The sequence below is a fragment of the Anopheles stephensi genome, chromosome 3, assembly GCF_013141755.1.
Source record: "Anopheles stephensi strain Indian chromosome 3, UCI_ANSTEP_V1.0, whole genome shotgun sequence".
NCBI classification, from domain to species: Eukaryota; Metazoa; Arthropoda; class Insecta; order Diptera; family Culicidae; genus Anopheles; species Anopheles stephensi.
The window spans coordinates 80,421,758-80,435,321 of record NC_050203.1 but is presented as its reverse complement, the minus strand read 5'-3'; the positions used below and the strand labels follow the sequence as shown (position 1 = coordinate 80,435,321).

At 47.5% G+C, this 13,564-nt stretch overlaps 1 protein-coding gene across 1 annotated transcript; it reads right to left on the bottom strand.

Annotated features, from left to right (window-relative positions):
* Positions 1-11,386: 11,386 nt before the first annotated feature.
* Positions 11,387-13,362, bottom strand: LOC118509199 (tektin-2-like). The gene is made up of 3 exons (XM_036049469.1): positions 12,539-13,362; positions 12,245-12,467; positions 11,387-12,183 (listed from the first exon to the last, which is right to left on the bottom strand). Exons 1-3 carry the CDS (start codon positions 13,180-13,182, stop codon positions 11,761-11,763), a joined length of 1,290 nt encoding a protein of 429 aa, XP_035905362.1. The 5' UTR covers positions 13,183-13,362; the 3' UTR covers positions 11,387-11,760.
* Positions 13,363-13,564: the final 202 nt, after the last annotated feature.

Sequence of the window (13,564 nt, the reverse complement as noted above, 5' to 3'; positions counted from 1 at the left end):
TCTTTCGACACCTTTCCATCTCCGGATGTCTCCGACTCCTCCGGGTCATTGAGCATTCATTGAGGGTGGCATTTAGGATTTTATGGAGCAGCGCGCGCGCGCTTTATTTGCGCTTTTTGTAGGCCATAGCAGCAAGTTATCACGACATGACGTGTAAATTATTCCTACGCAACTGCCCAACCCGGGGAGGACCAACACTTGGAAGGTAAAGCTCGCCGGGGGTTAATCGTGGTGATATCTTCGTTTGGGTGATGATGGAGTTGTTTTATTGCCGAAGGTATTCTTCGATCTTCTTCCATCGCGTTATGGTTGGTTGGGCTGAGAATTTCAAGGAAATCGAGGCTACGAATGCCATTTAAGATGATCGGTGAAGTACACCGACAAGGTGGCCGGATACAACGCGAGGAACACGTGTTCTGAAGAAAAGGTTCCCGTCGGCGGTTATTTATACTATTTGGACAGATCGGTAACTAGATGGCCGGTGCCGCCTGCTGACGATCGTTTGCCATCCGTCTCGTCGCGATCCCAAACACAAAACGAAGATCGAGAGTTTATAGACGGTTTTGCACCTTTTTGTTGAATTAAAGGTGTTCTGCAGGTAACACCCACCCTAGCAAAACGGACCATTTTGAGCTATTTCAACTTGCGGTACGAAACGGTGCCCGATCCCAAACACTCATCACCTGCTTGGAGGGTCTGCTTGTTGTGTGTGTCTTACTGGACATTGGACATTGGACTCGTCCGTAAAAGTTCGGCAAAACCTTGGATCGGGTTAATGGCGTTAGGATGGAATGGACCAGGCAAAGAATGGAACCGCTGTCGGTTCGAGGAAAAATTTACGATCGAGCACAATTCGACACACACACACTGGCGTCCTTTGGGACGGACAATGTATGTAACAAAGTCACTTGACCGCAACAAGTTGCATGAATTTCATACGATTTCGCCCGGTAAAGGTGTTCCTTTGGGATGTCCTTCTCGAAATACGGAGTGCCCCGCTGTGGCGCTTGGTACCGAGTTTGGCATCATGGCAGGTTTTGCAAAGGGGCACACACACACACAAAAACGTCAAACGAAACAAAAGGTTATCTTTATGAGTAACGCCTTTCCATGACACAACATCAAGAACCATTCCAATTCATGACACTCTTGCTGTCTCTCTTCGGGATGCATTTTTATTTCAATGGGGAGAGGCGAAGAATGATGTGAAAACGTCATCCTTAAGCCGTTGGTACCTCGTAACCGTTAAAAAACTTCTAACGGCTGGCAAAACAAATCGTTAGACTTCAGGTTCCACAAAGTTACTGCTGGGTGTGTCACGTGTCCTGTTCGTCCGAGGCGCCTGGGCAGCTTTCATCCCTTCCCTGATGTCCAGCAAAGGTTGGCCCGCGAAGGTCCCGGGGCAAGATTATGCAAATAAACCTGTCCCTGATCGTGTCAGGCCAAACTTCAGCAACTGGAAATCTCTAGATGTCCTGGTACGGTGCTAAGGTGGTCGTCTTAGGGTTGTTTGTGGCTGGTCTGGGAAAAAAAAGGTTTGACGATTCGGACCGATCGGCTTACCGGAATGATCCAGAGCAAATCGTGTAATGTTCTGGCCGGGAGCGAAAACTGGTTCCGGTCCCAAAACGTGGAAAACAGTTCCATAAAATGTCGTTACTATTTACACAAACTTGGGCCTTTTTATCGTCCATTTATTTCACTCTCTCTCTCTCACTCTTGTAGACCTTCATGGGCACCTTCTTGTTGGACAATTCATCTTAAGAGCTGTAGCGAGCAGAAAAAGGGGTTTATCCAAGGGAAAGTAGCTAAAATAACCGTTGTTTCTTTTCTTCCGAACCGTCCAGTCAGGTGCGAAAAAATTGCTTCCCAGCTGTCACCCCTTCGGGAGGTAGAGTTGCCAGGACATCCCAGAACTAAGCGTCATCAATTGTGCTGACAGCTAGAACACTCGAAGGTACATAAATCTTGCCTCTACTCATCATCGCAACGAATCGGGTTGATGGCTTTCACTTTCACTATCGGGACACCGCGGATCCTCTAGCAAGGGAGCGTTGACACGAATCATATCGAATTCCGACAGTGTTAGGCCCACCACTGTAGCACAGGAGAAGATGCCGGCAAACGAATTGCGCATTACATCGGCTCAATTATTAACGGAGATGGGATTTGCCAATTTCGAGTAAACCTCACCAAGAATCACCCTTCAACTGCAACTCCATTGTCGATGGGTGCGTTTCGCTAGCAATTGGAACCATAACGATCGATGTTAGCGATCCGTGAATCCTTTCCATTTCTGCCCAGGAACAGCAGCAAAAAGGGGTTGGCATTGTCGGGTTGATTTATTTACACCCGGCCGTGATGCGGCTCGCGACTGATACATATTGGAGTTGGGTTTAGGGATTTTCGCTTTTCGGCGAATGGCACCTGCAATTTTTTTTTCCGTGTATTCTATTCCCTCTCAGTTAATGTACTTCTCTAGTCTTCCCATCTTTTTTTTTCATCCCCGATACCTGTCCCGAACGAGCGCGTCTCGCAAGTTTTTGGTGTAGAAACCCTTTTTTTTCTTCTGGCTTACGTTAGACGAGCCTGATTCCGAAACCGAAAACTCCATGCAGCAATTGTTTGGCACCACCGTATGGGGTCGCTGAATTGTGCAGGTTTCCATTGAATGCCTGGTGTTTGGTTTGGGCCCTACTTGGGACTTTATCTACGGGTTTTTGCGTTGTTTCCCGACTGGTAGACTTCAATTTGCACACAACGTTCGTTTGAACGGTGAACAACAACAGGTATCATCGGGGTGTATTTTTTTGGATTGGTCTTCGTCCTCAATGCTCAGGTTTTTTTTTTGTCCTTGCATACACAATTGGCCACATTCCGGCGTGAGTCAAGTCCTTGGCCGCGCTACCAGGACCCAGCGTGTGCCCGCGCACTTACTCGGTCCCATCTCGGCCATCTTTCAACGTCGGCTTTTCGTCAGCCACTCGAGATGACGGCGTGAGTGCGCTTACCGGTTTTGTCCCAGAGTGCCACACCAACACAGCAGGGCAAATGGGAAATGGGCTAGCATAAAAGGATAAGCAGGTGGTACAGCGGGTTCATAACGACTCCAGTTGCAGCCGGTCGGTCGGGATCGTTCGATGGCCCATTCAGTACGGGATGGACGGGATGCAAGTGGTTTTGCCCTTGGCTTTGGTGTTCGCAAACTGCCTTCTAGAAGAGGTCTAATTTACTGAGGAACCGGGTGTTGCCTGGCGATCAGGACGCTATGGGTTTCCGAACCTTGATTTGGAGAAGTATTAAAGGGTTCATTTTTTTTGTCCAACGGATATTTTGACTGAAGAATTACGTTTTGTCAGACGTAAGTAACTGACAAGGATCAAGGATCGCTAATTCTGAGCTATGGTTGGACTCGACTCACCGAGGTGAGTCATCACTCAAGGTTCTCATTCGTGTTCATGAGCATGATCTGTTTTAAGATCTGATTTTGAAGATTGGTATACAGGACTTTGAAGTCAATGTGGACTTTCTTCAAATTCCAACCGTCCAGTCGAATATTCATCTACATTTCACCAATTTCTTCTGTTGTAACCAAGACTAAAAAAACTCAGGAACATCCAGACTATAGATGAGATATCACAACCCTAATCTTATCACAATAAAGAATACAAGGACACAAGAACAGATCGTCTCAGTGCGCGATATAATCCTCTAGCTCGATTTGTTTTCCTCTTCTCGATGGTTAGCTCTTTTCACTCTGACTACACTCTTTTTTAATCAACGTTTTGGGATTTGGCAGTTGAGAAGGGTTCCCAGTTCACTTTCCCTCCCAAGATGTTTGATGTGGTTTGCCACCGAGATGCGATTTCCCAACATGTCACAAATGCGCTTCCTTTGTGTTTGCTTTCCACCAAATCCACGGTTTAAACTCGATTCGGTACGCTTTTTGGATAATGAAAGTAAAAAACCCAGAGAGAAAACTCGCTTCAGTTTTTTTGTGAAGGATTTGTGCGCGAACGACTGAATTGAAACACGTGCATCATCCACGAAGCGACCTGCTTGCTTGATGACGTCGGGAAACAAGCAGCGTTAGCAACGATTCGATCAGGTACATTTTTGTGAGCTCGGCTCGGATGAGTTTTCCTTCCATCTTTACACTAACAATGGACCAACACCGACAGCACAAAACAATAAAACTGACCCACGGACTTTGCAAACAAAGGGTGTCAGAAGAAGCCTTATTGTTGCAACTGTCACACGGAGAATGCTCTATGGCCTTGGCATGTGTTCTTGAGCCGTTTTTTTTTCTATTTTCGCAAAACAGGTTGCCAAGAGGTCTAGGCTAGCTGGTGTCTGGATAACTGGCGGAAATTTTGCTGCTACATAAACCGAATTGGTCAAGCTTCCAGGAGACTCTTGCCTGCGCTCTTTACGTAGAAAAGCCCTCTCTCAAGGGTGTTTAGTCCACGGTATGTGTTTTTCCCCTTGGAGGGGTTTTCTTTTCTGTATCCTTTTACCGTCGTTCGAAGAAGCCGAAGAAGCATCACGGATTGATTTTTATGATCGGCTCAAGTGTGATGTCAATAAACAAATGTATGGAATATTCGTAAACCGCGGGCATAATGGTTCCTTTGGAGTGGTTTTTCCGGTTGGCTCGTGTTTGGACAGGATGCTGCTGGTTTTATTGTGCTACCGCACGAAGGCTTCCGGTTTTTTTTTTGTGTCGTTAGAGGAAGCGTATGTAAGTGTTTACGTTCGAATTCCCGGAGACTTTTGAGATGGAAATTGAAGAGTTTTTGTGAAGTTGGGATGTTCCTCCAGAGGTCTCCAAGTGATGTGTCAGATTTATTTTTGAATATGCGTGCCACCGCTTCTGTTTTACTTCTCGAAGCTTGAGGAATGGGAAGAGCTTCAAGAAATTCCAAATAAATTTTTGTAGGGATCAGACAAATACCCTAAAACCTGAATCATGAACAATTCTATTGATTTTAAAAGAAATATTCAGCCGCCTGTCTAACAGTCACGACAGTCAGAGTTGTTCTACCTCATTCAAATAACTAATTTGAGTTCATAGAGAACCCAAGAACCCCTGGACATCATCACCGTTTCCTGAGAGTTCCTTCTACTTCGTCAGCACAAGCTCTCTCCAGCGTACGATGACGAGTAATTAGCGCCCAACATCCTCATTCTCTCAAATCATTACTACCATCAACACCATTGCTAATCCCAACTCAGCTTAACCGTCTCAGGGTCATTAGCGGAATACGCACTCCGTCTTAAGGATGTCAGAATATTGATGAGCACATCTTGCAACGGAAAGGTATTTCGCAACCTCGCTTTCCATACACCTTCAAACACACCTTACCCTTGGTTGGTAGAGTATTTTCTTTCCTTTCCGACAAGGCAAGATTTCATCAGCAGATCGCCGGTATACGCTTGTAAAAGCTTCGAGCGAAAGAAAGAAAGGCCGAAGAGATCTGGCAGACCGATAGGATCGCGCTAGAAAAACGATCCTGATCCTTCGGTGGTACATACATTGTTGCGCAGTCGTGTTTCGGTTTGCTTGCAGTTTATCTTTCTTTCCGCCTCGTTTTGTCTAGGTCTCGGTGGCAACTTGGGTGGTACTTGCTTAAGCAGTTTACGATGCACTTGTCCGTGGAAGATTTTTTTCTTCGTCGATACGCCGGTCGGTTCCGGTACGGTTCCGATGGTGAGTAGCGGCCCGCACTTTCCTCACGGCGTAACCCAAACTGCCGAAGATCTCGTGCTGTGATCTGGCTGCACTGGCGGGTCTTGGATTTGGAAGAAAGCTTGCTCAATTACATGCAAAATTGAGACGATTTTCTACGGTCTTTTTCCACCCGTAAACTGATGCCGGTCCAGAAGCTGATCGGACTTGAAAACTCGCCGCATCAGTATTCGTGAACTTGAACTATCGGAATCGGCCCAGAACCGCTCCTTGTATCTCCCGTTTCGCGGTTGATTAGCCAGCACAGTTTGTTTCATCCTCAGCCGCGCATCACTTTGAGCGTTGTTTGTTTTGTTACCTTTTCGCTCGTGGTTCGAGTCTGTTTGCCTAGCGTCTAATTTTACGCGTTCGTAAAACACAATCAATCAATCGGGTACGGGTAAGCGGACGAGCGAATCCTCGACGTAGGCGTCACACCGACGATGGTGGCCTTATTCGGGGTGACTTTGGGCCTCACCGCAGGAGGGCCCTAGCGCTCAGCAAACCTGCTGCTCCGAAAGGGGAGATCTTCGCCGTGGTCTATGGCACCAGATCTCTGCAAATATACAGAGCCACACCGCCGCCATTCGAGGACCTGTCGGAGTTTTGATGAATGAAAGATATCCGCTTTCAAGATATGCGGACGCGGAATCTTCTTCGGTTCGAGTGCGTGTGTAGGATTGGGAAATTAATTCTATCCCGCAATCCGGCGATCGTATATCTCACATCGTGTCAGCGGAGTGTTTAATCGATACGCTTTGCTAGTCGAGCTAGACCAAACCTGTGTTCCCGAGCAGGTGAACGCGCCGAGAATGGATTGCATAATTTGGAACGGAACGCGAAGTTAAACCAACGCAACGCATCCCACACGCTCGTCCGGAACGGTTGGATTAGAGATTTTGTACAATTTATTATTAATTGTTTTGCTCTACCCTCGAGTTCGTTTCCAGTTGTGAGAATCGCGTACTCACTCTAGTCTACTACAGCCCGGCCTATAGCGACATCTAAAGGAAGCCCGCACGGTTACGATCGATCGTGGTCTATTCTTCGCTTTGATGGACTGGATCTCTTCCACGAGCACATTTCCGCGTGGGATCAGCGTTGATTGTATTTTAATGGGTCCGTTTATTCGATTTATGCAAATCTGTGGCCCGGGGTCGAATTTTCGGTGAGTAAAAACAAAAACCCTCCGAACAACTGCGGACGTTTATGGTGCGTCGGGGGGAGGGTTTTTAAAGCCGGTGCCTTATTGGAATCGTTCGTGGTTTGGTGATGTTTGGTGTGATGGTGATGGATCTAATCAACGTTCTCCCATCGTAAAGTCAATGAGCGATCGCTGAGCAGGCAATGGTTCATTATAATATTTGATCGGCTTGAATGCGAGCATTGATGAGACGATTTAATGTCTTGCTATATCATCTCAGGAGATTTTTAACTTCAGAATATCTCAAAATGAAGCTTAAGGAACTATGAATAGGATGCATTGTGATTGAGACATAACAAGTTTGCCGCCTTCTTTAAATATTTATTTGATCGGTTACGGTCAAAAAAAGGGGGCGAATAAACTCCAGCCTAGACATGTACATGCGCATCACAAACATTCCCTAAAATGCAAACAAACCAAGGTGCATACGATTGGTGCATGCCGATGCAGTTCGGCAAAAACGTTCTTTATGTCCTCGGCTGAATTCTTGAAGGAATCCAACAGTTTGACACCATTTCTGGATACTTCTTTTTCCCCCACGTATATTTACCTGTCGGCTCCGCGAATGCTCCACATTGGACAAGTATGGTGGAGCTCCAAGATATTAGGAAGCTTCAGTTTTCTGGGGGGATTTTTCTGACTGACAGCGATTGATTCGTTTGTTAGCGATATGCGCAACCCCTGCGCCGAAGAAAGGTTTTCCGACGTTTTCGTTCTCCAACTTTTAGAAAAAAGGGGACCGCTACCGCGAAGAGAACGCGCTTCATTCATCGCCGATCGCCCAGTGTCTAGGTTTCCCTGCGTTCAAGATTCGAAAAAACAGCCAAGTAATAAAAGGGGTGAAGGTGTTATAGCTGTGCAAGCACAGCTGTGCTCAAAATGGATTTCTTCGCTGCCTGGCTTTGGCGGCCACAAGCAACAACAACAGGAAGAAAAAAAAGCTGAACCCGTGGGGTTCAGAAACTCGACCACCACGCGCGGAAGTGTTCCCTGACAAAGGTTCCTCTTCCGGGATGCATGAGACTGGTGGCGTTCCTCCTGCTTTGGAGTTGAATCTAATTGAAACAAAATTAAATATTAAAATGTTATTCATCAGCGTGCGTGTGAGCCCGATCGGCACGGGGGAGTAACCCATTCGGGGTGAATGTGTCTTTTACTCGTATTTCATTACCGGTCGTCCGGACGCACCGACGGTTCACCCAAAAGAAGAGGGTTTTTGTGATTGTGCCGGGCCTTTGTTGTGTGATGCTGCATCCGAAAACGGAAATCATCTTCAAAGAAACAGATGAATCAGTTCTCCTGCCGAGGAGCGATCTCATTTTACATAACGCATGGACGCGGTGTGGGACTTCCTGTACGGTAGGGATCGGACATCCGACCGATCTTGAAGATCAGTAACATTGGAGAGAAGCGTTAAAAAAGGTTAGGTGAAGACAAAAAGGGGTCGATCGTTATCAGTGTGCGTTGAATGTGAAACAACGGATCGAAACAACGCACTTGATGATGAATATTGAAACATTTCCCTGCGTCATCGATCGATAGCAGGTCAGTCAATGTATGCTGGATGCTAGGTACAGAATATTAACGCCCTTGGAGGTTAATTTTATTCTACCGTTGATCAATTCACTCAGACAGTCTATTTCTGGTGAAGTAAGGATAGGTTGTTTTACTGTTATCTGATGTATCTGGACTATAAATAGATAGCTTCAAGATTTCCAAGAATTTCTCCACAATATCCTCCGAACATCCGATGAGATCCTCCAAAGTTCCCTCGGGCTATTGGGCCTTCGAGTGATTACACAAAAATAAACATAATCATCATTATCCTTACGTCGGCACATCATCACCACATCATCAGACTCTGTTGGTGGCCCAACCCTTAGCTCTACTCCTGGGTGTTCCGATACTGGCTCAAGCCCAAAAATTGCACCGCACAACAATACCTCCTAAACGCTATCCATTGCGAATTCGCCAACAATGGTTTTGCAAACAACCAAAACTCCGTTACGGTGCTTTAGTGTGTTGTTTGGCTAAAATCTGTAGCCTTTGGCGAATCCTGAAAGCAAAATGAGCATTCGCAGCCGAATATGCTGAAGATGTTTATGGAAAGCAGGCTGTAAGAAACCGGTCGGAGGTGTCCGCTGGTGCCAAAATAAGGTTCCTCGGGGTCACAACTCGGCCAAACCGAGCACGCTGAAAAGCGCAATCCGAAACATCTCAATCTAGTTCTGATGGTTGCTTGTTTTCCCTTTTTTCTGCTGGAATCTGAAAGCCCGTAAACCCATCGTCGGGTCCGTTCGGTTGAATGTTTGGCAGTTCATTGAATAGAGCGTTTCGGTACCCTGCAAAGGATCCTAATGCTCTCCATCGGTACGGGCTACTTTGCGACGACCTGCATCCCGATTGACAATTGTTCTATTGCACAAGGTGCATTCCTGTGGACGACCCTCGGGACGGGAAAGACTACGAAGCGGGCTGCATAGAGAGTGCCCTGAAGTGCCGAGTGCCATCGATCAGAGGTCTGTGACGATTTCGGGAACGTTTCGGCTTAACATTTTCGCACAATGGTACGCACGGAGACCTTGATTCTAGGAATTCTTGGTACCTTGGTCGCCTGAATGGAATCAGGATTGCGTTGGAAACGGCAGGTTTTTTTTTGTTTTCTTCTAGCCTCGGAAAGGTGCATTCGGGAACAATTGAATGGCGAAGAATGCGGTGCAAGCAAGTGCATGTACGTGCTTACGTAGCCGTTTCGGTATTGATCGCTGGATGCTCGCTGTTTTGTGGAAAAATGAATGGATCTGAGCGCCGCAAACGAATGCAACAGCTCGGGAGGTTCGGGTTAAAACTTCCAAACGCAACCTCACCGAACCCAGGTATGAAGTTCCGAAGCCAGCTCTTGAGTCAGCGTTCTGCCGTTCTGCCAGAACAAAAATTCTGATTCACTGGGACAATTTGGGACATATTTTATAGTTCGTCTATAAATTATAAGCTTGTTTACAAACCCCAAATAGGTGGTTTTATTTAAGTATGGCTTCTGCAAAATGCAAAATTAGCCGCATGATTCACTCGCCCGATCGGGATCTATCAGACAGCGAGATTGGGGATTTCGATCGCTTCGATGGACAAGCTTATCAGTTGGATGTATTTTCGGATCAAACGATGGACGTACGTCACGCAGAGGTAAATAGGTTAAAAGAAGGTTTTAAAATTGTTCAAACTTGGCATTCTAGTTATAGACCATCCGTCTGTAGTCGAATGATTCTTGTAGGTTTAAATAAACTTCGAGCTGCTTAACGTTTGCTAATCAAAATATTAATTGGAGATTGGTAAATATTTTACTGCTCGTTGAGTTGTATTTGGAGCTTTGGTAAGAAAGATAACCAGACAGTGATTCACTCACTGCTTCAAACATTCCCGAACAGTATCGAGAGTACACCGCACAAAGTACTTCGTGCCTCTGCGTAATAATTTTCGCTGGCAACCTTAAAACTTCCCAAAATAAATGTTGGAACTGGTTCAATGTCAAATGTGGACAATACTTTGTTGCTGGGGGAGCCAAAATCCAGTTGTGTGGAGACTTTTCGGCTTCAAAATATATGCACGCTCACACTCCATTTCCGGACACCAACCATCATCATCATCGTTATCCCGATGAAAGAGTGTCTTTATGTCGTGCGCCAAGTGTCGACCGCGCGTGTACGAATTGAACCCTTCTTCTTAGGTGCACAGGTCTTCCAAAAAAAAAAGGTGGCAAGTAAGTGTAACACCCCAAACGGAGGTAGCTGTACCGTTCCATCGGACGCACCGGATGTTTGTCAACACGGATGATAAAGTGTATGCAAACTTGGAGCGCGCGGTGACCCAAGGAACAACATTGGCGAATGTGAAAGGTGCAAAACTTGGAGGGTGACATTCCTGGACTCTCAGTGATGGTGTTCAAATAGAATTTCTGCGAGGGAACTTCAGACTTCAAATGGAGTTCTAAAGAACGCTTCGTTTTTCGGTTGACGTAGTCGGGTCAACCTGCTCTCATTCACCAACGACCAATCGAATTACGGATCATATTGACGCACTCATAGTACTTGGAAGCATTGAGCCTTGAATCGGTACATAATTCAACACTTAGCGCGATAAGAGTCGGTTAAGTAACACTACTGCTCCTAATACTGTTCTAAAGCTCCTACAGCCTGAGGTCCTCAAAAATCTCTACCGAGATAGAGATCTCTCTATGGAGATTAAAACGCGCCAAAGCCTTTCCAAATCGATCATACACCATCATGGGCCCTGACGGAACATGGCACACACTCACTCCCATTAAATAGGCGCCAAACAGACTAACAACTTATTTTCGTTCGCCTTTCGGAAAAGCTATAACTCATAGAATTTGGTTATAAATCGAAGTTTCGCTTGCTGGCACCCCCTTTTCCAAATGGCGTCCTACAAGTCAGTGCTGTGGATGTAAAAGGAAACGTGATTTTATTATGCAGTTTTTCTCCTTCTGGCGCTGTTAGCTCGAACGCTTGTTGTACGCTGTCAAATTCGCCAGCAAGTAGCAGCGCCGCCTGCTCATGTGGACTATGTTCACTGTTTCATTTCGCTCTTTATTGGTCGGGCTTCAGGTGCGCTAAACAAAGTTCACTTTCACATGGTCCGTGCCTGGAAAGCTGTTAGGTGCAGTGGCAAGTGTGAAAAGCATAACGAGCGTTGCTGGAGCAACAACCAGAACTAAAACTCAGTGCGAGCGATAAAGCTTATTGATTGCTTCCAATTTTCTATGACGCAATAATTTCGGACGCAAGCGGCTCTAATAGAGTGGTCGATTCCCTTATGCTTTGGGAATTTCATCCTCCACGCGGGACAGATGTATGTTGCGATCGGTTTGCGTTGCCAGGCCCCCAAACTCGCCAGTCTTTAGCCGGCCGCGCAGGTCCAGCGCCCGGATGTCGGTCATCAGCGAGTGCTGCTTGTTCTGCAGATCCTGATCGATCTTGTTCGCATGGTCCCGCAGCGAGTTGTACGTCGTCTTGGTGGCGTCGATCTTGGCGCGCAGTGTTTTGATCGTGTCGCGAAGCTTCTGCACCTCATCGCACAGCCCGTGGTAGGATTCGTCGATGCACAGTTCCATCCCGGACCGTTGGGCACGGTTTTCGAGCCGTGTTTCCACCACCTTGAGGGCTTCCGTCTTCTGATCGTGCGCTCGCTCGAGTGTTTCGATCTCCCGGAGACATTTGGCCATCTCTTCCTTCATCTAGAAAAGATGGATAGGTTAGCTGGGGCGTGAAGATAACGGCCTCCGGGAGGGAGTGTACCTTCCCGAGCTGATACTCGAGCTCGTTCCGGGCTCGCTGCGTTTCGAAGATCCGTTTGCGGAGTGTGTGTGCCGTGCGGTCCTGCTGGGCGCGCAGAATGTTGCGAGCTTTCTCACGCGTCGCAAACAGCGACTCCCGGATGGAGAAGGAATCGGACAGGGTGGTTTCGGTGAGCGCCACAAGCTCCTCGCAGTACTCCAGCCAGTTACCGTACGTGCAGGAGCTGAAAGGGAAAAACGAATTTTGCTTAGTGGGAAGATGCGCCAGACCGCGTCTCTCTATCGCGATAGGTACTCCCTGGGGACTCGCGTCGGATCCGTCTTGAACGAAACATCGCCACAGTGCTGGTCCACCTGCAGCTGGTGCGAATCGATCGACTGCGCCTCATCCTTATCGGTCAGATCGAGCTCCAGCTTGAACTTGACCTCCTGCAACCGATTCAGCTGCTCCCAGGCCGCCTGGTTCTGGTCGCGCAGTAGCCGCTGGTTGTTCTCCACAATGCACAGCTCATTCTTCAGCTCCGTATCGCCATCGTCGTAGGTTAGCTCCGACCCGAGCCGACAATCTCGCATCCCGATACACTCCGTCACCACCGTCAGCGGCGTTATGTGCCCGTCCAGGTCACGCTCGGTATTGGACTTTTCCTCCTTCAGCGCTTGGATTTCGTCCACCACACGCTGCAGCATGATGCGCATCTTCTCCCGCCAACGGTCCAGCTCCGCCACCCGATCGGACAGCCGGTCATTGTTGTGGTACGTGTCCCAGTGCGTCTGGATGCGGGTTTCGTTCCGAAGGTTGCGTGCCGAGTGGCGCAGCTCGAACGCATCCGACCGCTGCGTGTAGGCCACATTCTTCAGCTGGGTCAAACGCGAATGCCAGTCGGCAAGACTCAGATGCTGCAGCGGTTTCTCAAACGTAACGGCCGCTTTGTTGGACATCTTGTTGGAGACACTCGAAAACGAAAAAAACACCGAACTGGTCACACCGACAGAACACTGCAAAGTGAAGCCAGCAACTTCCGGTTCGCTTTACTGCACAGCTTTTGTTTGTACGGTTGCAAGTGTTACCATGATGGGCTGCTAGGAGACGTGTTAGGTGCCCTCGATATGCGTGCGAACATATTCGCCACACAGCAACCTGGTAGCATGTTTTGGGGAGAAAGAAATAGGTTGAAATCACATCGAAGCACGCGATGCGTCGCGGGAGCTGTCAAGAGTAAACTCTTGCAAACTTTTGCACCCAATTTGTAGCTGGCGATAGATTCATTTGGACGGTTGATGAGCATATGAGACAAAGTCATCGACTGGGCCATAAATCAAG